We start from the raw sequence: 19,572 nt of genomic DNA, 5'->3' as shown, positions 1-19,572 counted from the left end.
TACAAAACATTGTGTGAGGGGGCGCTATCCTAAAACGGATTGTGGAACATCCGATATATTATTACCTCACTACTGGGAACATCATTACTTGCCAAATATTTAATTTCCTGTTTTAAGAAACAATCAAGATAAAATTACGCTTCATCATTTCAATGACTTTATTCAATAATTTTCTATTAATACATATTTGAAATGCAATGCTTACACAACATCCATTAAATAATCAAACATATTGAAACAAATCAGTTAGTAAGTCTAGTTTTTTTTTTATTACGATTTATTCACAAAGTATCTGACTCAATCCCACAAAAACATCACATTGGAGTGTGTTTGTCGCCCTCACCAATTTATGTGGCGCGTAAAAAGTTGTTGCCCTGGGAAATTTATCGCCATTTGTAAACAAGTTGTGCACGTACGTCTAAAACTTACAAAAAAGACGATTTCATACGTAATAAATGTCTCAACAAGGTGCTGCGCTTCAGAGTTACAACAATGAACTTGTGAAATGTAAGTGTTAGGGTAATGTGGTGTTTACGGTCGTTACAATAAAGGCTAGTAGGCCTAGGCCTAGGCCTAGGCCTAAACAGGAAGCCCCCAACCCAAACCCAACGCCGGCCGCCGACGCGCTTTGTTTTGTACCAAACCACCACACACATCCAGGCCTAGATGGGCTAGACCTAGAGTGCCATGTATTGTTAAGTCTAGACCTATTAACTATATGAGGTATATTATATATATATATAATTTGATAGTTAACACCGACTTCACAGTCACTTACCCGCCATACCGCGCTGTCTGTGCAGCATGTATGTGAATGCTTTAAAAAAAATCAGATTAGAGAGTGAGAGACATGCAGAAATAGGCCTAGGCCTAGTTGCAAATGTTTTCTTTATTGATCGATAATTTTTACTTATAGGTATCGAAGAGTTATGTGTAAAGAGAGATGATCTGCATAAACAAATATTGTCAGAAGAAGAAGAGAAGCAGAAAATTCAAAATGATGTTAGGATATTGACAGAGAAACTAGCAAAAGTAAATGAAAGTTTAGCAAAGAAAATGGCAATGAGAAATGAATTTGATAAAACAATAGCTGAAACTGAAGCAGCATACATGAAGGTATAATAATAATATTAATATTAGATATCTTTTGTCTTGTTATCTTAATAATAATTAATTATAAGTTTTGTTTTATTACCTTTACCTGACTATCCGTTCATTTTTACATGACACACAGGTGAAAATGTAATGAGTAGAAATTCTACTAGAATGGTACAAATAATGGGGTAAATGATGAAAGGTTATATTTTATATATTTCATTATTACAACACTTCTACAGGCAAATCATCTGGGCTAATTCTGTTTTTATCCAATGGCAACGATTCCATGTCTTGTGAATATATTCCTAATAATTAATTAAAATCATACAAACGATCTCCAAAAATGTACTTCTGTTGCGATACGAGGTCACACTTCAATCACTGTGGCAGAAGTACATTAATAGGAAGCGCTGTATTTTTTCATACACAAAAAAAATTGTTTTTAATTACTATTGAACAATAGTTCAATAGTGCATAGTATTGCATGCCGTGTGACCCACAATCATGCAGTACAATGTAAATGAGCCGTCTTTCAAGTGCTGTGGGCAAACTTGTTTTCTCTCTACCTACCACATACAAATGAACTATAATATCTCCTCCATCCCACAGATAATTGAAAGTTCTCATACGTTGTTAAATGTCTTAAAGAGTGAGGCAGATGTTTTGAAAGATAAGGGACATTTAAAATTTACAAAAAGTTAATAGGTGCTGAAAAATTAATAACTTTATAAATAATTTTTTTTTGTGCACTGGAGTGGTACAGTAGTTATAGATTATTTAGTAGAGTACTTTTGATTGCACTGCACATGTTTACAAAGAATAATATAAAAATTTGTATCTTGAATTGTTCTTACCCTACTGAGATGTAGACACAGTGTATGGTGTCTAAGACCCCATTTACACTTACGATTTGGGCCGTCCTGGGACCCAAACATAAGTGTAAATGGGAGTCTATGAGAAGGAATACTAATATTCAAGGTATCTTATCTATTCGGTCACCAATTAATAAGCTTAAATTTATAATTTATTCACCATTACTCTAGGAGAATAGTATTTGACTGAAGAGGCTACCCAGTATAGTGAAATAATAAATAAATACAATTGAGTACAATAGGCTGGAATTTTTTCTCATTGCTTTTAGTTACCAGAGAGATTTAAAACAAATTAGTTTTAGATCTCCCTGCTTTTAATCCCTAAAGCCAAAGGGGTGGTATTTTTCTTTTAGGTAAAGTATGGCAAGCTGAAATGAACGACAGCTGCTATGAACTGTTACCCAGTGCATTTTGAGAACAATTAATGCCTGGCCATACAGATTTCTAATTGTAGTTTAAAAGATTATTTAGTAAGGTGTGTCTAGTGCAATCAAAACTACCCTAGAACAATTACTAACATCCTGTTTTATGTATAGCTTTGTTTCATTTGGTAGATTATGCTCTTCTGAGCTGTTTGAATAGATAGAATGATTCTACATTTAAATCCAAATGTTTTGATTTGTATTCTGAAAATCTTCATTTCACACTTGTTATGTAAAACAGAACAAATGTGAATGCAAAGTGTCTAGAGTTCTAGAGTGAAATTAATTTACTGTAGCGTAGTATTTTTACCAAATCTAAAGTTCTGTCCACTATCAAACTGTGATGTGCCCATATGGACATGATGATGTCATATCACCACCATATTTAAGTATATCACTACCATATTTAGGCACTTTTTTTACACAAAATCTGTACAGAGAGAAATAAATAATGTAAATATTAAGATTTCATACAATAAAAATTAGGTGAACATTTATTCTAAATAATCAACTAAACAAAACCATGATATATAGTATCATAGGTTGGTAGAGTAGATCATGATGTCAATTTGATTATAAATATAATAATAAATAATATGCATGGGTGCTTGGTAAAAAGTTTCAATTGTATAATTTAAAAAATATTTTGATAAATATATTTTGGTGATGGTTGCTAATTATTCATTAGAACTAATTAGTTTGGCAACAGATTTTTGGGCACATATACAAATAATTTCAACACTTACACATTTAAAAAGTCACTCTGCAAAGAAAATAATAAAGTAATATTAATTTAAAGTAAATGTTTCACTTTATCATTAGTTACAGTACTATTTCTAATGTTGCTTATATCCATTACAAAATCTTTTTTTTGTATGATAAAAATCTTACTAATAGTGGATTTTTCTTCTATTTCTATCTAATAGCAAAACACACTGCAATAATTTATATAGATGGAAAGGTACATGCTAGTCTTGGGGTCAAAGGTCACTTAAATGGCCAGTAAATATTACAGTATAATGAGGCATAGATTTTGTGTTTCCTAAAAAAATATAATACATCCTTAACATTAATTTTTTTTTAAATGTGTGTAATTTTCTAACAATATTTTGTCCCACTCCTAATTATAATTTTGATATCTTTCAGATTATAGAAAGTTCACAAACACTACTGCACGTGCTCAAACGAGAAGCTAGTTCTATAGACAAGCCGGCGGCTAGTGGCATAAGCTCAACGTCAATCGGACGATAAGGACAGACATCATAGGTCAATAATCTCTGATATCTTGTTTCAATAAAAATAAATGAAATACTGTATATATAAAAACAATAAAATTATTTTACACTGTTTACACTACTAAAATATTTATTTCATCATATAAAATTGGATTTTTTTTTTCAATTATTGTAGAAAGTCCTGTATGATATAACAAAATTGACAATGAGTTTACAAATCATTTTTATGCTTGTTAAAAGGACAAGACATTCAGTTTTTGATATGAATTGCTAGCCTTATGTACAATAGTGTAGAATGACAATAAATAATGTGTCTTTTTTGTATTCACTTGTATTATATGAGTTTAATGAAGACTAGGCGTTTCATACGTATAATATCATACAGTACTCAATCACAATTTTCAGGCAAAAAACGTCACACAGAATCTAGTATAAAACATATACAACTTTATCCTGGGTAAAATTTTGTTTCTTGGTTCTGTTACTGTTTTTTTAAATAGTTTTTTTAGTTATTTTATTGAACCGAATAAAACCAATCAAATGATACATTTGATACTTGAAAATGTATACAGTTAGCAAAATGGCAAAATGATAACATGTGGTCATGTTACAAAGTTGTCAAAATAACATTAGCTACCGTATCTTATAACTTGGCGCCATATTATACGCCTAGAAAGTATATAGGAAAGCTTTTGCCATTTATATAGGCGCATGTACCTAGAGAGAGATTTGAACCATACTATTTCAAGTTACCAAAACGGCTAAATAATATACCATATTATACGCCTAGAAAGTACATAGGAAGGCTTTTGCCATTTATATAGGCGCATGTACCTAGTGAGATTTGAACCATACTATTTCAAGTTACCAAAACGGCTAAATAATATACCATATTATACGCCTAGAAAGTATATAGGAAGGCTTTTGCCATTTATATAGGCGCATGTACCTAGAGAGAGATTTGAACCATACTATTTCCAAGTTACCAAAACGGCTAAATATATACCATCAAAAGCGGTATTTAATCAGAATCATGTAGTAACAGTTCTGACTATTCATGAAAAGGTGGTATGAAAGTTAAATCATCGAATAGTAAGCCATTGCCGTGTAGTAGGCCTAATCCAGGGTTTGGCAGTTTCCTGCGAAAGAACTGATAAATAGCAGAGCTATTAAAAAGTGAAACTACAACAGGATAGAAGAAACTACACACAAGATGTATTGCTTAAATTTTGTGTTTATGCTGATCGGAGCTATTTTTATTAAAGGTTAGTTTGTCAATGTAACATTAAAACATCTTTTAGGTGTTTGTAAACAACTTTTTTTAAAGACATATAGACTGTTAATTATTCGTCGTTTCAGATTTGTTCTTTATCGTTAAAGAATTGCCTCATCATCTATCCTCTTCCTGCTCCCTCTTTCTGCTCCCTCTTTGGACACAAGGCCATACATTTTCTCTCCAGCTCTCCCGGTTTATTTCCATTCTGTCTTCATCAATAATTCCCACTTCTATCTTCTAGGCCTACTTCTCTCTCTCTCCCCTCATCCTAGCTAAGTGAAATTCTACTGTTTTTTGTCTGCGGGTCTCATTAAAGAATCACAGTATTGTACTGTTTATTTCGAGAGGCTGATTTGTGTTTATGTGTTTACCTTATTTCAAAGTATTTTAATGCACCAACAAAAAAAATCAAATCCTGACGCGTGCTCTGGTTGTAAAAACTAATGTATGATGTTTTTTAAATTTAAATTACACACGAATACAAATACTGTTCTAATTGCTTTGATTTCAGAGTATCTCCCTCCGGGCGCCATATGCCTTAGTGGTGATAATTGTCATTTTCTAATAAATTGACACACATTTTACATCAGACCACACTACTAAACTGACTAACCTAATCGCTCTAATTTCGCCTCATTAATTCATCATTTTCCTTCTATCTATCCAACATCATTCTCCACACCTTTCATAGCACACGGTCCCAATGTCCTTGCGAAAGTGCGAGAAAGGGTCGACTTTGACATGAGGCAACTTTAACTCCTAAAATGATACTATGCTATGGTTAAATTAAAGTACGAACACGTCACAATTGTTGATATAACCTTTTAATTGTTACATATAAAAACAAATTAGTACATAAAAAAACACTCTAACTAGGCCTACTGTGTAATTAATCGCAAAAAATGTTTAATAAAAATAGAAAATTTGCTTTTTGAAAACTTATCTAAGTACTATATGAATGGATTTACGGTGGATTAATAGGATAACATCATCCCGAAGGAGTGTAACCACTTCAGATTAAAGGATTATCATCAAGGATCTAGAGTTGGGAGAGGAAACAATTATTGAAAGCGAAAAAAAAACTGATTAGAAAATAGAAAAACCAATTCGGAAAAGTTTGAATCCTGATTCCCGTCTCCACGTACGAATATTGCCCATGTTTGAGATATTCCGTAACAGCATCTCAGGTGTATAATCTGCCTTTATTGTATTAAGGCTAGGGTATAAAGCTTTGTCTACATAAACTTTCAAACTAGTTTGACAAAAAAAGTGTTATGTGCTCAATTAATGGTAGTAATTATTATTACCACTATCATCATTATCCCTATCAGGGCAGGGCCAGGCAAATGTAATGCTGCAATACGGATCATATGGTAGCCTACTGGGGACATATATACAATACGGAGAATCGAGTGTCTGAATTTATATGAACAATAGGCCTTTGTCATTGTTATTAATTACCTATCATGACTAGTCTTAACAAAATTCTTATTTTTTTCCGATTTATTTACCGTTTAAAATAGGTTGTTTTGTTCGTTTCCTGAATTGCCACTCCTTAGGGATGTACCAGGGAAGTGTAATTCTACTTGTCCCTGGTCCGAATTCGTTTCCATTTTCCTAACCAAAATTGATTGTTATTTTTATGAAGTAAAATTAATGTTGCCATGAAAGTTAATATATCACAATACCACGCTTGGTGTTGAGACACACGTCAGTTCCTTGTCTTATTTACTCTACTTTTCTACATTTAAGATGTTGCTGGAGATTGTCCAAGACCCGATAAGGACTCTCACGTGGTCACCTTCATCAATGGCCGTTTCCCGTTACGTTTGAGTGATCACGATGAGTTTCCGGAGGGAACTACGCTTGTCAGCCGATGCAGAGATGTTGGACGTTATAGATTTCGTGGCCGTCAAAATAGAGAGTGCGTAGGAGACAGCTGGTCTGCTCCACCACCAGCATGCGGTAAGTTTGTGAGCAAGGTAATCTAAAAACAGGACACTGAGCTCGCCTTGCCAAGATAGGAACTCATAATAATCCTTTGATCTTTGGTCTGGCTGCGACAAATACCATCAGTAGGCCTATTATAAACCCTTTTATCTCCGGCGGTTAGCATTTTGTTTAGATCGCAACCGGTTCTTGGTACTGTATTATCAACATTGATCGATATCATAGGCAGATTCCGTGATACATGGTCCCATGTGTTTCAATGTGACGCCTGTATCACTAACCTACCATTTAACATAACATGATACAGCTCCACATGTGTTTATATTACGGAATTTGCCTATGAATTATGCGAAACAAATTGTCATGTGGAGAGCACCGGTAGGCCTATGGGTGTGTGTAATATCTGTGATTCGGCCGGGTTGCTGGAAGAATTGAGGTTACTCACTGAAATTATGAGACATACAAATTGGTCCAAAATTTTTACTAATTCTAATAAAAGTATAATTACCATGGTGGACAACACCAGCTGTGATTTTTTTTTTTAATTTGTGCACAGGTGTGAATATTCATATTTACGTGTAGGTCTGCCTTCTATATACTGATTACTGGTACGGTTATTTATCCACGTTTAATGTAGTATATACATAATATATATTCTTATTGCAATGGGTTTTTTTTCAGAACTATCCGAGTCGCAACTCATCACAGAAACTGGCGCTATCACAGGGATATCGAACAATGGCAGCATCATCATCGCCGAGGACAAAAAACAACCATTGCACATAACATGCCGAGTAGGCGAACCCGAACTGTCGATAACTCTTTATGATGAAACAGCTACAGCTCCAACAAATTTCAACAGGTACTTTAGAGCATCGAAAACTCTGACAATAAAAAAACCAACCCCATCACATTCCGGCTTGTACACGTGTAACGATGCCATGGACGAGAAGCAAAAACCAATGACTGTTGAAATTATTATACTGGAATCAGGTAAGTTGATCGAATTATTGTCCTCTAAACGGGCCTCTAAAGCTGCTCTGTCTGCATTATAAAATTAGTTTGACAATTGTCCTAAAGCCAGTCTATCTGCACTATCAAATTAGTTTGACAAAAATAGTGTGATGTTCCTCTAATCATTTTTTCAGCACCAATGTGCGATGTTCCCGAAGCCCCAGTGAATGGCGAGAGATCTCATCCAGACGTTGACCAAATACCAATGAGCAGCGAGATAGTCTATTCGTGCGACAACGGATTTAGTCTGGAAGGAGAGCAGTTTGCCAGATGTACTACGGCAGGCGTATTTGATGTTCCTCCCCCAAGATGCGTTGGTAATTATAAAAAGATTTTTTTAAATAAATAATTTTACATTAGATAAAATACTAAAGCGTGGTTCCCACTAGAACGCAACGCAGCGACGTATTGACGCAAAGTGCTGTATTACGTAATCACAAGTGGGAACCGACGACGCAATATATCGCGGGTTTGATTTCACGCAGGCGGGGGAAAACACAATTATTAGAAGGGCATCTTCTTGCGTTGCGTAGGTTGCGTTACGTTGCGTCGCTAGGCTAGTGGGAACCAAGCTTTACGTTGCTTAGGTTACGTTGCGTCGCTTGTGGGAACCATGTTTTATTACGGTGGTATATCATTAAACTAATATGACGTTAAAATCATCCTACTAGCCATTTTTTAGAAAGTTTTCATGAAATTATATACAATCAATATCTATGTTTAGGTCATCTGTGCCCACCACCACCATCGGAGTTTAAAAATGGAAGAATAATAGGCGGTGATTTCCACGTCGGTAGTTCCCTTGGGTTTCTCTGTGATGTTGGTTTCCATATTATGGGCGAAGACCTACGTTCCGTGGAATGCCTGCCGTCGCTGGAGTGGTCTGGTAAATTTCCGAAAGGCTGTCGACCAGGTAAGTTATATCGTATCACTATCACACCGTCCCGACAAATAATCAAGTGATCTGGTAATCTTACGGTACGATGGACCACTAATAACCATGCCTTGACTGCCTTTATATAAAATAAGCACGTTCGGCCATTTAATGGTTATATTAAAACAAGAACACTTTCTTACAAAAAATCGACTTTTTGACGTAACACTTTTAATATTGAACTTCACATGTAGATCCAACTAACGCTCCTACTACAGAGCCTCCTGTCGAGTCTAATTCCAGTCCAGAAAGTGAATATGAACCTAGTGATACCTCGTCCTCATGTGAGTATTATACTAAAACTATGTCTAAACTATCAAACTTTTTGTGACTAAAAATAATGATGTGGCATATATGAACATGATGATGTCATATCACTACCCTATTTGGGCATATCACTACCATATTTTGGCACATCACACTTTTTTGTCAAACTACTAGTTGATAGTGTAGACAGAGCTTTATACAGTCATTCATAGAGACGGGCATAAAAGAGGACCACAAATTCGAAAAATTACAATGCAAATGATAGGATATTCAATTTTAGGCCTCTTAATCTCCTCAACCCCCTCTCCCCCCCCCCACGTACTTTCATTGTGAAAAGAGCTTAATATTTATCATCTCCTAAGGAACTCATCTGCACTACCAATGATATATTGTATCCTGGATTATATTAGGGTTTACCAAACCGCATTTGAACAAGCATAACATGTTGCAATTTTGTTTTAAATTTCACAGTTTCACCAGATTCTTCTCCATATTATAATTGAACTCATCAAAGTTGGTTACCATAACTACATGCTGATCGATTGGCTATGAATTCATCACATTTCCATAATGTGTATAAGTTTCTAATTCAAATTGATACAAAATATAACAACAATAAATACATAATACAAAATATTTCTATTCTTGAGTCGTAGTTAATTTCGAGGACTTAATGTTGAAGTAAAAAATTCGGGTACTCTTTTGCAGTTGGCCAATACTCCATCAAAGTAATTTGGTTTTCCTGAATATTACATTTGTAGTAAAAAGCCCAGATCTCAACTCATGTTGATAATAAATGTATACCAACCAAAGGTGTGTAATGTGTGTAATTTAGGTTTGGGACAAAGACCCATTTACACTAGAACGATAACGATCGACAATAAATATATAAGCATGCATTTTATTTTTACATAAAACAAGAGAAATTAGAAAGGTTTTAGTTCTAGAGATCTACAGGATAATAATATATGCTGTCTTTGATAATAATAATATTTTTTTAATTCCAATCAAATGGCGTCATGATAAATAAAAAAAGGTTTTTATATTTCTTTAGTTTTATGTATGAAAAATGCATATTTGTCTATTTATCGTCGATCGTTATCATCCTAGTGTAAATGGGCCTTAACTCTTTGAACGAGAGTGTCGACAGAAAGCAGTAGCGACAGTCGTATCTCTAAAAAAACTACATAATATTCATTCATATTTATTCGACTGTTACCTTAGCGATAAAACTCTAATACAGTTAAGATTCATTGACCAATGTAGTGTTACATTTAAACTTACATTACACGATTAAAGCTCTGTCTACACTATCAAACTTTTGTAACATAAACAAAATGTGATGTGCCCATATATGGACATGATTATGTCATATCATATTAAAATACTATATTTGTTCATTACTACCAAATGTGGGCACATCACACTTTTGGTGTAAACAGGGTTTTAGAATCGGTTCAAGAATCTGTGATGTTATGTTTCGTAAATAAACAAATCTAACATCCAATCATTATTTAAATCACATTTATTTCCAATTTTAAATATCAGTTTATAATAATATTCACCATACAAAAACAAAACATATCAAAATTCAAATTCAGTATAAATACATAATATTCATTCATATTTATTCGACTGTTACCTTAGCGATAAAACTCTAATACAGTTAAGATTCATTGACCAATATAGTGTTACATTTAAACTTACACTACACGATTAAAGCTCTGTCTACACTATCAAACTTTTGTAACATAAACAAAATGTGATGTGCCCATATATGGACATGATTATGTCATATCATATTAATATACTATATTTGTTCATTACTACCAAATGTGGGCACATCACACTTTTGATGTAAACAGGGTTTTAGAATCGGTTCAAGAATCTGTGATGTTATGTTTCGTAAATAAACAAATCTAACATCCAATCATTATTTAAATCACATTTATTTCCAATTTTAAATATCAGTTTATAATAATATTCACCATACAAAAACAAAACATATCAAAATTCAAATTCAGTATAAAGTAGTTTTATATGCAATATAATCTACAAATAAAACTTATTTAAAAACAAAACACAAACATCTAATTAGAAAACAATATGAACACTTGTAAATCTATAACATTTCAAAGAATTTCGATTAAAAGTTACACAAAACAAGAATCCAGATTAATAATGAAAAAGAGAGCTATATATTTGAATACAACGTTTTTTTTTATAATATAAAGGTGTACACAAGGGAGGACTAATAGTTTTAAGGTCATAGGTTAAATGTATTAACCTATGACCTCACGTGATTGTTGTTTACATGTTGTCTTGGTTGTTTGAAACCGAGACAGATTGTTGTCTCAGATTTAAATAACTCCTATTCAGCAACAACTAATTGATTGAAGAGCAACATAACAAAAGTAACAAAGAGTGGCACAAATCGGGTACCGCTGCTCGTGTCATCTGAAACGGTAAAAGATAAACAGGTTACTTTTATCTAACTACAAAAAAAAAGGCATGAACATATTTTCTACGAAATAATTAGGATTATGCTTATAAATGCAGAACTTTACAGAATGAAATGGAGAGTTCAAAGACGCTAGAAATGTGTAATTTTTTTGCAGAAAGCCAACTTTACCAAGTTTGTGATGGCAAATTCCGAGTTTGCTCTCGTGTTTGCAAACTAATGTTAATACTGTACAACCTTATTTATGTGGTTTGTTGAAGGACTGGTCTAACTTTGAAATTTTTCTTGACAAACTGGGCATTTGGAAACAAAAGTGTCAGTGTAAACCAGTTTACAACTGCAGAAAAGAAGTTTGCAGAAGTCTAGTACAGTAGCAAAAATGTTGTTATTTGCTAATGTAGACTACGATTAAATCCTCAAAGTGGAAATAAAATGTCTTACATGGTCGCCATGTTTTTTCCCATCCAATAAATTCGTCGTTACGTTTATTTTCTTCTTCTAACCATTCTCTCAGAGGTTCGAAATATTGCAACAGGGGCTTAGCAGACATTTCCCGCTGTCCGGTTATAGCTTCCATTGCTTCAGGCCATGGCTTACTTCTTCCAAGTTTTAGCATGTCCCTAGAAATTTGTAATTGAACAATATGTACAGCAAAACCTTACGGTAAAACATGAATAATGTCATAATCTCTGCACACTGATAAACTATGATAGCTCGATAATTTCCTCAATTTTTAAGTTAACAAAAATCATAAATAGAAACATATTATGTATTGTTACGACTACGATGTCTTTCTTAATCAAGGTGGTATCAAACTAGTTTGACAAAATAGGTGTGATGTGCCTAAATATGGTAGTAATATGCCCAAATATGGTCATGATATGACATTACCATGTCAATATATGGGCACATCACTTTTTTTTTCACATGAAGTTTGATAGTTTAGACGGAGCTTTAGGCATATACATTCGCAAATAATGTAAATTCCATTGTTCTTACCCAAGAAGTTTTCCCGCTTCTTTTGATTCGTAGAAATCGCATTTGTATAACGGTCCTTGGTGACCCGAGGCATTGCACATTGCTTCATAAAACTGAAACTGGATTATTGTCCTTAAAAAGTACCTGCAAACATTTAAAGCGTATTATACGGGGCGCCAACGACACACTATCTATATTCATGTCATGTTGTTTGGCACCCCGTAAATTAATATTTTACTGGTAAAACAAATTAAAATATAATTGCTTTAAGAAATGCATAAAATGAAAACTGACGACCCAAAATTGCAAACCTGAGAAAAGGATAGTCGTAGATAATGTGCAGAAGTGCAGTGGCATCAAGATCCCTCTCCTCTCGTGCTACAGGGGGCACGACTCCCACAAGATCCAATCTTTAAAAGAAAAGAAAAAAGGAAATAAATCTATGTGTAATTGAATATGGTGGTTCACCGCATACCACATGCACTAAAAATAGTACCGTAGGCCATTAGTCCTCGGTTCCCATTTAGACGCAACGCAAGGGTGTTAAGCGCAATTTGACCAATCACGACGCGATGGGTCATCCGAACTGTCGCTTGTGATTTGTCAACTCGTTTTCGTTGAACCTATGGGTACGATATTAAATATGAGAACCAAGCTTTAGTAGGCGTCACCCCTCTGAATAATTCTAATACACCTACTTCATTTTCCACCATTCTTCGGTGTACGTTTCTGGCGTGATGTCTCCAGCAAACACTCCCCATCGCCACTGATCTATCATGTAGCTAAATGGTAATGTACCAATTACATCTAGCGACTGCTTCAGAAGAAAGTTGATATCCGTTTCTAAAAGAGAATTTATGGCGGTCAAAAGACAGTTTAAAGCTGACAGACGCAGACTACTCGTCTGCGAAGTTGAAAACGTCTGATTCAGATCATTGTATTCGCATAGCAAAATAAAGCAAGATTAATTTACTATAATCTGTGTCTTCAATATCTAAGAGGCCTATTTTCTTGAGGTGTTTTGGAGTGGCAACTGATGTAGACATAACTTCGCCTACGGCCTCATGGAAGGCACCATTTGCTCCATCATGGTATACGTAAGGCAGAGGGGCGTACTGAAGATCATACTGTATGTGACCCATCTCATGATGAATTGTTAAAAAATGTTGCATATTGATCTCTGTGCACATCTTGATTCTGTGAATAAGGTGAAACACATTATTATTTATTTAGAATTCGAATTTAAAGATAAAACTTAAGCCTTAGACTATAGGAAACTTAGTTTATAAACTCAGCAAACTCCAATTTTTGCTATAAAAGTTTTCCGCAGTTTGTATGCTATAGGCCAGTTGAAAAACTTTGACAGAACGTTCAGTAGAAAACTACGCCTATAGACGTAGCATCTTCGTGACAGCGTAGTTCGCTGAGAAGATTCGAATCAAATAACAGTCTGTTATCATGTGATGCTACAGACTGAAAATACATCACACACATCCCCAAACGGTAGTAAACTTGGCGACTCTACAGCTCACTATATCGGTCGGTTGGTCGATCGGTTGGTCGGTAAACACTAACGTGAGCACGCGACTGCATCCATGTCTATGGCCTTGTTTAAATAAAAGTTTGATAAGTTAGATGTCACTAGACCAGGCTTACATATTTTGTTATCTTTTGTAACGATTGTGGAGTAGCGTTGCATCAGGGTTTTGAGTAATTGGTCAGATGTTTTTGTATTTTATTAGGATTGTTTTGCTTACCTAAAATCTATCCTGTTACTAAAATCCCACGCCGTAGGATGACACACAACGGTTCTTCCATCCGTTGGTTTCGTAATCATACTTTTAGCCCAAAATGGCTCGGGCATCGGTTGCAGACCAAGTGAAACAAAGAACGAATCTGATAGGTTGAACATTTCGAGTGCAGTATAACCCTTTCAAAATATACAGTAAAATTCATATCATAAAGTAGTGGTATGGTGGAATGATTAGATTATAAAGAAAACATTGTTTTTCTTGAGAGGTAATGTTATTTTTACTCTTCACAACAGTATCTGTATATGTAAAAGTATTATTCTAATCGAGTCACTTGCCTAATATAATAATTATTTAAAAAAAAAATATGTATAGATTACTGTATTAATATGAAAATTTATATCACGGAAATAAAAGTGGGATGAACCTACATAAGACAAAAAATAATTATTATTTTAAGAACCTGCCTCTTTTTTTTTCAAGTTTAAAATAAAACTTATAAAAAAAACTTACCACTAATACTATCGGTATACGTGAAGTTACTGTTACCGTTACTGTCTTTTGCGACTACAAAAATCCCCGTCGTTTCATATTTTATAAAAATGTATAGATTAGCACTTACCTGTTCTATCAGTTCTGGTGTTACATCAACACTTGTTGCATCAGAATACGGCTCTACAACGTCATATATTTCACCCCAAAATCTCCCCCACATGTCGCCTATGACATACATAATTAATAGTACATTATAATAATGGGTACGTTCAAATAATTATTTTTTTGGTGAGTGATATGCAACTGTCAGTTGTCAACATCTTAAACCTAATATCTTTCGATAATGATAATTAATGTGTATAGAGTAATTGCCAGGGATAGCAATAAGCGAATTCATTCATTATTCTTCTTAAAGGTGGTAGTTTTGTTCACAGTACAAACATAGCGTGCTCTTCATAAACAAAGTCTTAAATCAATATTTGGGAGTGGAGATGTTTTTTCCTCTGACAGGATTGGAATCCAGAAAGCGGAATCGGTCATCTTAACTACCAAGCTATAACTCCGCTCTAGCGCGGTAGTAGGCCTACCTAATATGTTTGAAGGGAGAGCAGATTTTAAATCCACATTTTCACTATAGACCTTCTTAAGCTTTCGTCTAACATACGCATGTAGCTGTTTGTAAAGTGGTAGAATTTCCTCGTAAAGAGCCTTGGCATCATCGACTATGGTGTCTGTTTCGTAATGTGCCCTCCACTGCTCACCGGTGTCGCTAAAGCCTGTGATTATAGAATTATCAGAAAATTATTAGAAGCCTACTGTAGGCCAACAGCTGCCTTCTTTAAATCTTCCTTAAAACAACAATAAACAAATCACTTCGTAACTGTTCTCTGTGTCGCCTTTCCTTCCTCGTTAGATTAATACCAAAATTAAAATTGTTTTATGTTATGGCACGGTAAGAGATAGATTTTAGTTAGGCCTATAGTTAGTTGAAACTTTTTTTTTCCAGAGTCTAAAATGTTGGACATTAGAAGCAAACACAGAGGATCTTAGTCCTAGGTAAACTACCGTATACAACAGAATGCGATTTTCCTGATCAAAAATTGCACGAAACATGGGCTCTGCTGGGTGATCACTCACCTAGTATGTTTGCAGCTTCATTTTTTAAATCGACATAATCGATATAAAGAGGCCGGTTAGCTCGACCCACTTCGTCCCGCCATCCTTTCCACGCCCAAACTCGTTCATCCCAATCCTTAGAAGTTGCCATAATCTTTTCAAGTCCTGGTGTTAAACAGAAAAATTATTATATAATATATAACAGATTTTCTAAAGCTTTGTCTACACTATCAAACTAGTTTGACAAAATAGAGTGAGGTGGCAAAATCTGGTAGTGATATGCATCATCATGTCCCCATGGGCACATCACATTTTTTTTGTCAAAAAAAGTTTGATAGTGTAGACATAGCTTTAGTATAATACTCTTTACGCAATGGCGAACGCGCAACGCAAATTACTGTAGTTGACCAATCAGAAGTGACAGTTGGGTCGTGACGCGTCATGATTGGTCAACTTACCATACAAGCTTCACCAAAATATCGGAAATTCACATCGTAGAGATTGGTTCCCACTTGGACGTAAGCGAACTTAAGTGAGTGAGTGGGGAGTATGAGTTAGTGGGGAGGGAGGGAGTGAGTGGGGGAGTGAGTCAGAGAGTGATCCATCGCGTTGTGATGCGGCGCGATTACGTCCTTGCGTTGCGTCCGAGTAGTGCGAAATAAGCTTTACAGAAAAAAAAAACAGAAATTGCATCGCATCATAGATTATAACTACCTAACTAAGTTCATATTGCTGAACAAAACAGTTGCTGCAAAAGACAATATTATTGCTAGCGTGCTTGCGCCAAGCAAAGCGCAGTATATGAGATGTTTATTCTACTGATAGCTCACAAACGTGTGAAAGTTTTTAAGACGCTATGTCAGTTGAGAGGCTAATCAAAGACGAGTGATATCTCACTCTTCACTGTTGGCTAATGAATAGAAATTTATTCGTAATAATGAATCTGAGTAGAATTACAAAACCAATTTGCATGAATGTATACTGATTTTGTTCTGAATGTAATGAAATCATATTCAGTAAACTAACGAAACAATGCATAATGTTTCTTTTTCATGTTCTCTATAATATTGCAAGCTTCCGAAGCCGCATTGAGCAACTTTTACTTTAATGCTATAAATAAATAAAAAAATAAAATAAAAAAATGCTATAATAATAATAATAATAATAATAATGGTCATCCCTGGTTTAAAAAACTAAATACAACCTTGCAATATCCATTTTTTAATTTCACGATTTTTTTAGAAGCAAGGATTTGATAAAAACAAATCAATACCACTCTTGTAAAATATCATATTTACCCAATTTTGAAGTGTTTGGTTTTTAAACAATATATTGATACTGTGTGAGAATCAAAGAGCCTCTTATACCAGCACAGTTACATACATACAGTACTGTAAGATTCAGATACCGATGGGTTCTCATTGTAAATTGAAAATAATAAAACTTCATGTACATATGGAAAGACATATTACGTTGTATAAAAATATATCGTAAAATAAATATGCAGTTACTCAATTACTCGAACTAAAATACATTTTGATTGACTATATGTGATTTAGCCGGTCTCCACGCATCACCTTACGGACATCATCATTACCTGGCTCGAGAGCTAAGCACTCTCCGTTGGTTTTACAAACCTCTCCAGACCCGTAATTCCCGTTCATTTTAGCAATTATATCAGTCAACTGGAAATAAAGAATGAATGAAGATTAAATGTATGTAAATGTTTAAAGACATCATCAATCCATAATTAGAGTAATAATAATAATTATTATGATGCTATCTGTTTTAATACGGATTCGCTAAGCAACATGTCTGTCTGCCTGTCATGTCTCAACATTTTTATGAACTTTTCATAAATTATGTGGTTTCTTAATATGTATTTTCTGGATTTTCCTAAATTGTTAAACAGCAAGAGGCTTATAATTTATTGAAATAATCGATTTTTAGTAGGCCTGTTCGTTTTATCAGATTTTAACACTACTTTCATCTCTATGGGATCTCAGACAGTCAATGAGTTATTGATACAATGTGTCATAAGTAGGCCTAATTGGGGGCAAGGTTCGTTCAAACACAGTCAAGTATATCTGAAACGTATAGAAATATTGTCCACTCGTTTGATATTGAATTCAAGTAATAGAATTCAACATACATTGTATGTACAGAATAATAATGTAAACAGTGCATTCTATCATGTAGAACACGCAGATGTGTACATGGTTTTTGAGGATGAAATTAATTTTCCACTTTATTCTAATTATTACACTTCAGACAAACCACTATTCAGTGGACAACAAGCCTGTAAAGCGAACACCTTGATTGTTCCCCGAAAGTATCCCCTTAATGGGACTATGTAATATAACAATGTTCATCGCGATCACTTTACACATTAATTTTATATGCGATGGTATACACGGTACTGTACGGTACTGTGTACTGCAGTACGTATTTTATTTTAAAAAAAATAGTAGACAGTATTATTACTGTGCGAAATTTGTCCTCATCTTCAACTGCAAGTGCGTAGTTCTGGACATCCTTTATGAATTTCAGTTGTCTTTGAATGTCGGCTGAAAACGAGGCTGCATCGAATCGACTAGCGTTCACGTATGCATCGATTATAAACCCAGACGCCGCCACATCAGCATCTACCTATAGAGAGTTGGCAATACAAAAGTATGCATTATTATTCAACATATAAACTTTACTCACCATTTATCCATTACAAAGTATTAGCTCATTATTTGCAGACGTATTGTGAGGGTTATGAAAGTTTGACAATTGCTTTGCTGGATAATCCTTGTTATATACAGAGGCTGTATTATAATTTGAAGCCGCTTCTTCTTTATCTGAAACTCGATATGATGATCCCCCTTTCCATTTCTTCGCATACAAACATTCTTCTTCTTTGGAATACTGCTTAACGATCCTTAAGGATCCAAACAAGCGGGGTTGGTGCGCATGCTTGGGTATTTGGCTTCTTCGCGCAAATTTGTCATTTTGAGCAATCACATTTTAAAAAATCATTCTTGTATTGCGTCAAAGTTTTTTTCTGCAGCTAGAGTTACTCTATGACATTTTATTTGCACAAATGAACAAAAATGCCCTAAAATGCATGTATAATTCAATTACCGACGACGACTATTACCTTCCATTCGAAATGGGTCATGTGTACATAACAATGTCTCCCATCAAAATGTTCTAAGTGTATAATACATAATAGCCTAGCCTAAGCTAATATAACGTCCAGGGACCGATGGAGCGATGACACTCAATAAGAATTATGTTAAAGTGGGCCCTATAAAAAAACTAAAACCCCAGAACCACAAAATGTTTGTGACAATATTAATACTAGGACTCACAGTATAAGTATCTCTTCTGGGACACAAAGCCCACTAAAGGGCGCCGGGATTTAGGATTATTTTGACGGGGCGAGGGCGAGGGGATGTTCTTTGCTGGTGTCTCTTACACCAACAAAGTTTTAACTAACTTACCGCTTTCTGCGAATTTTCATCCGTGATATTGGTGTAGTAGTTCCACTGAGCTGTTGCTTGTGAAAAATAAATATCACTCACATGTTCTTCGTAATAAGTAAGAAATGCCTTGACTTCTTCAACGTTAGATGAAGCTAAAGTCACCGCAAACAAATGTAAAAACAGGCCAAAGAGGTGAAACGGTTGAAGTCGATGTCTGGATGCCATGTCTC

At 34.6% G+C, this 19,572-nt stretch overlaps 4 protein-coding genes across 5 annotated transcripts; 2 read left to right on the top strand and 2 right to left on the bottom strand.

The window, feature by feature from the left end:
- Window positions 1-352: 352 nt before the first annotated feature.
- On the top strand, window positions 353-4,040 carry LOC140046305 (microtubule nucleation factor SSNA1-like). 2 transcript variants are annotated; one of them, XM_072090891.1, is made up of 4 exons: window positions 353-507; window positions 917-1,116; window positions 1,708-1,803; window positions 3,539-4,040. In XM_072090891.1, exons 1-3 carry the CDS (start codon window positions 456-458, stop codon window positions 1,798-1,800), a joined length of 345 nt encoding a protein of 114 aa, XP_071946992.1. In that variant the 5' UTR covers window positions 353-455; the 3' UTR covers window positions 1,801-1,803; window positions 3,539-4,040. The 2 variants fall into 2 exon arrangements, with proteins under 2 accessions (XP_071946992.1, XP_071946991.1); XM_072090890.1 differs by lacking the exon at window positions 1,708-1,803 and having other exon boundaries at window positions 3,539-3,961.
- Window positions 4,041-4,778: 738 nt separating this feature from the next.
- LOC140047267 (locomotion-related protein Hikaru genki-like) lies at window positions 4,779-9,896 on the top strand. The gene is made up of 7 exons (XM_072092178.1): window positions 4,779-4,892; window positions 6,656-6,868; window positions 7,535-7,846; window positions 8,002-8,184; window positions 8,592-8,780; window positions 8,996-9,085; window positions 9,540-9,896. Exons 1-7 carry the CDS (start codon window positions 4,841-4,843, stop codon window positions 9,569-9,571), a joined length of 1,071 nt encoding a protein of 356 aa, XP_071948279.1. The 5' UTR covers window positions 4,779-4,840; the 3' UTR covers window positions 9,572-9,896.
- Window positions 9,897-11,332: 1,436 nt separating this feature from the next.
- LOC140046304 (angiotensin-converting enzyme-like) lies at window positions 11,333-16,085 on the bottom strand. Its single transcript, XM_072090889.1, has 10 exons — window positions 15,891-16,085; window positions 15,341-15,529; window positions 14,881-14,978; window positions 14,265-14,437; window positions 13,481-13,704; window positions 13,206-13,350; window positions 12,819-12,917; window positions 12,529-12,651; window positions 11,971-12,149; window positions 11,333-11,525 (listed from the first exon to the last, which is right to left on the bottom strand). The coding sequence occupies exons 1-10, from the start codon at window positions 16,018-16,020 to the stop codon at window positions 11,440-11,442; spliced, it is 1,446 nt and encodes a 481-aa protein (XP_071946990.1). The 5' UTR covers window positions 16,021-16,085; the 3' UTR covers window positions 11,333-11,439.
- Window positions 16,086-17,413: 1,328 nt separating this feature from the next.
- Window positions 17,414-19,567, bottom strand: LOC140047769 (angiotensin-converting enzyme 2-like). Its single transcript, XM_072092804.1, has 3 exons — window positions 19,361-19,567; window positions 18,354-18,518; window positions 17,414-17,554 (listed from the first exon to the last, which is right to left on the bottom strand). Exons 1-3 carry the CDS (start codon window positions 19,565-19,567, stop codon window positions 17,414-17,416), a joined length of 513 nt encoding a protein of 170 aa, XP_071948905.1.
- Between the last annotated feature and the right edge of the window lie 5 nt (window positions 19,568-19,572).

Source organism: Antedon mediterranea, chromosome 4 (genome assembly GCF_964355755.1).
Source record: "Antedon mediterranea chromosome 4, ecAntMedi1.1, whole genome shotgun sequence".
Classification (NCBI taxonomy): Eukaryota; Metazoa; Echinodermata; class Crinoidea; order Comatulida; family Antedonidae; genus Antedon; species Antedon mediterranea.
This window is presented reverse-complemented; position numbering and strand designations above follow the sequence as displayed.

Excerpts from the sequence above, each read along its gene's own strand:
- LOC140047267 (XM_072092178.1), top strand. The coding sequence starts at position 4,841 with ATGTATTGCTTAAATTTTGTGTTTATGCTGATCGGAGCTATTTTTATT. Across the intron at positions 8,185-8,591 it reads TCCTCCCCCAAGATGCGTTG|GTCATCTGTGCCCACCACCA; the intron begins GTAATTATAAAA and ends ATCTATGTTTAG. Across the intron at positions 9,086-9,539 it reads TAGTGATACCTCGTCCTCAT|TTTCACCAGATTCTTCTCCA; the intron begins GTGAGTATTATA and ends TAAATTTCACAG.
- LOC140047769 (XM_072092804.1), bottom strand. The coding sequence starts at position 19,567 with ATGGCATCCAGACATCGACTTCAACCGTTTCACCTCTTTGGCCTGTTT. Across the intron at positions 18,519-19,360 it reads ATGAAAATTCGCAGAAAGCG|GTAGATGCTGATGTGGCGGC; the intron begins GTAAGTTAGTTA and ends AACTCTCTATAG. Across the intron at positions 17,555-18,353 it reads ATGAGGACAAATTTCGCACA|TTGACTGATATAATTGCTAA; the intron begins GTAATAATACTG and ends CTTTATTTCCAG.
- LOC140046304 (XM_072090889.1), bottom strand. The coding sequence starts at position 16,020 with ATGGCAACTTCTAAGGATTGGGATGAACGAGTTTGGGCGTGGAAAGGA. Across the intron at positions 15,530-15,890 it reads TGAAGCTGCAAACATACTAG|GCTTTAGCGACACCGGTGAG; the intron begins GTGAGTGATCAC and ends CTATAATCACAG. Across the intron at positions 13,351-13,480 it reads TATTGAAGACACAGATTATA|AAACGGATATCAACTTTCTT; the intron begins GTAAATTAATCT and ends ATTCTCTTTTAG.
- LOC140046305 (XM_072090890.1), top strand. The coding sequence starts at position 456 with ATGTCTCAACAAGGTGCTGCGCTTCAGAGTTACAACAATGAACTTGTG. Across the intron at positions 508-916 it reads CAACAATGAACTTGTGAAAT|GTATCGAAGAGTTATGTGTA; the intron begins GTAAGTGTTAGG and ends TTTTACTTATAG. Across the intron at positions 1,117-3,538 it reads CTGAAGCAGCATACATGAAG|ATTATAGAAAGTTCACAAAC; the intron begins GTATAATAATAA and ends GATATCTTTCAG.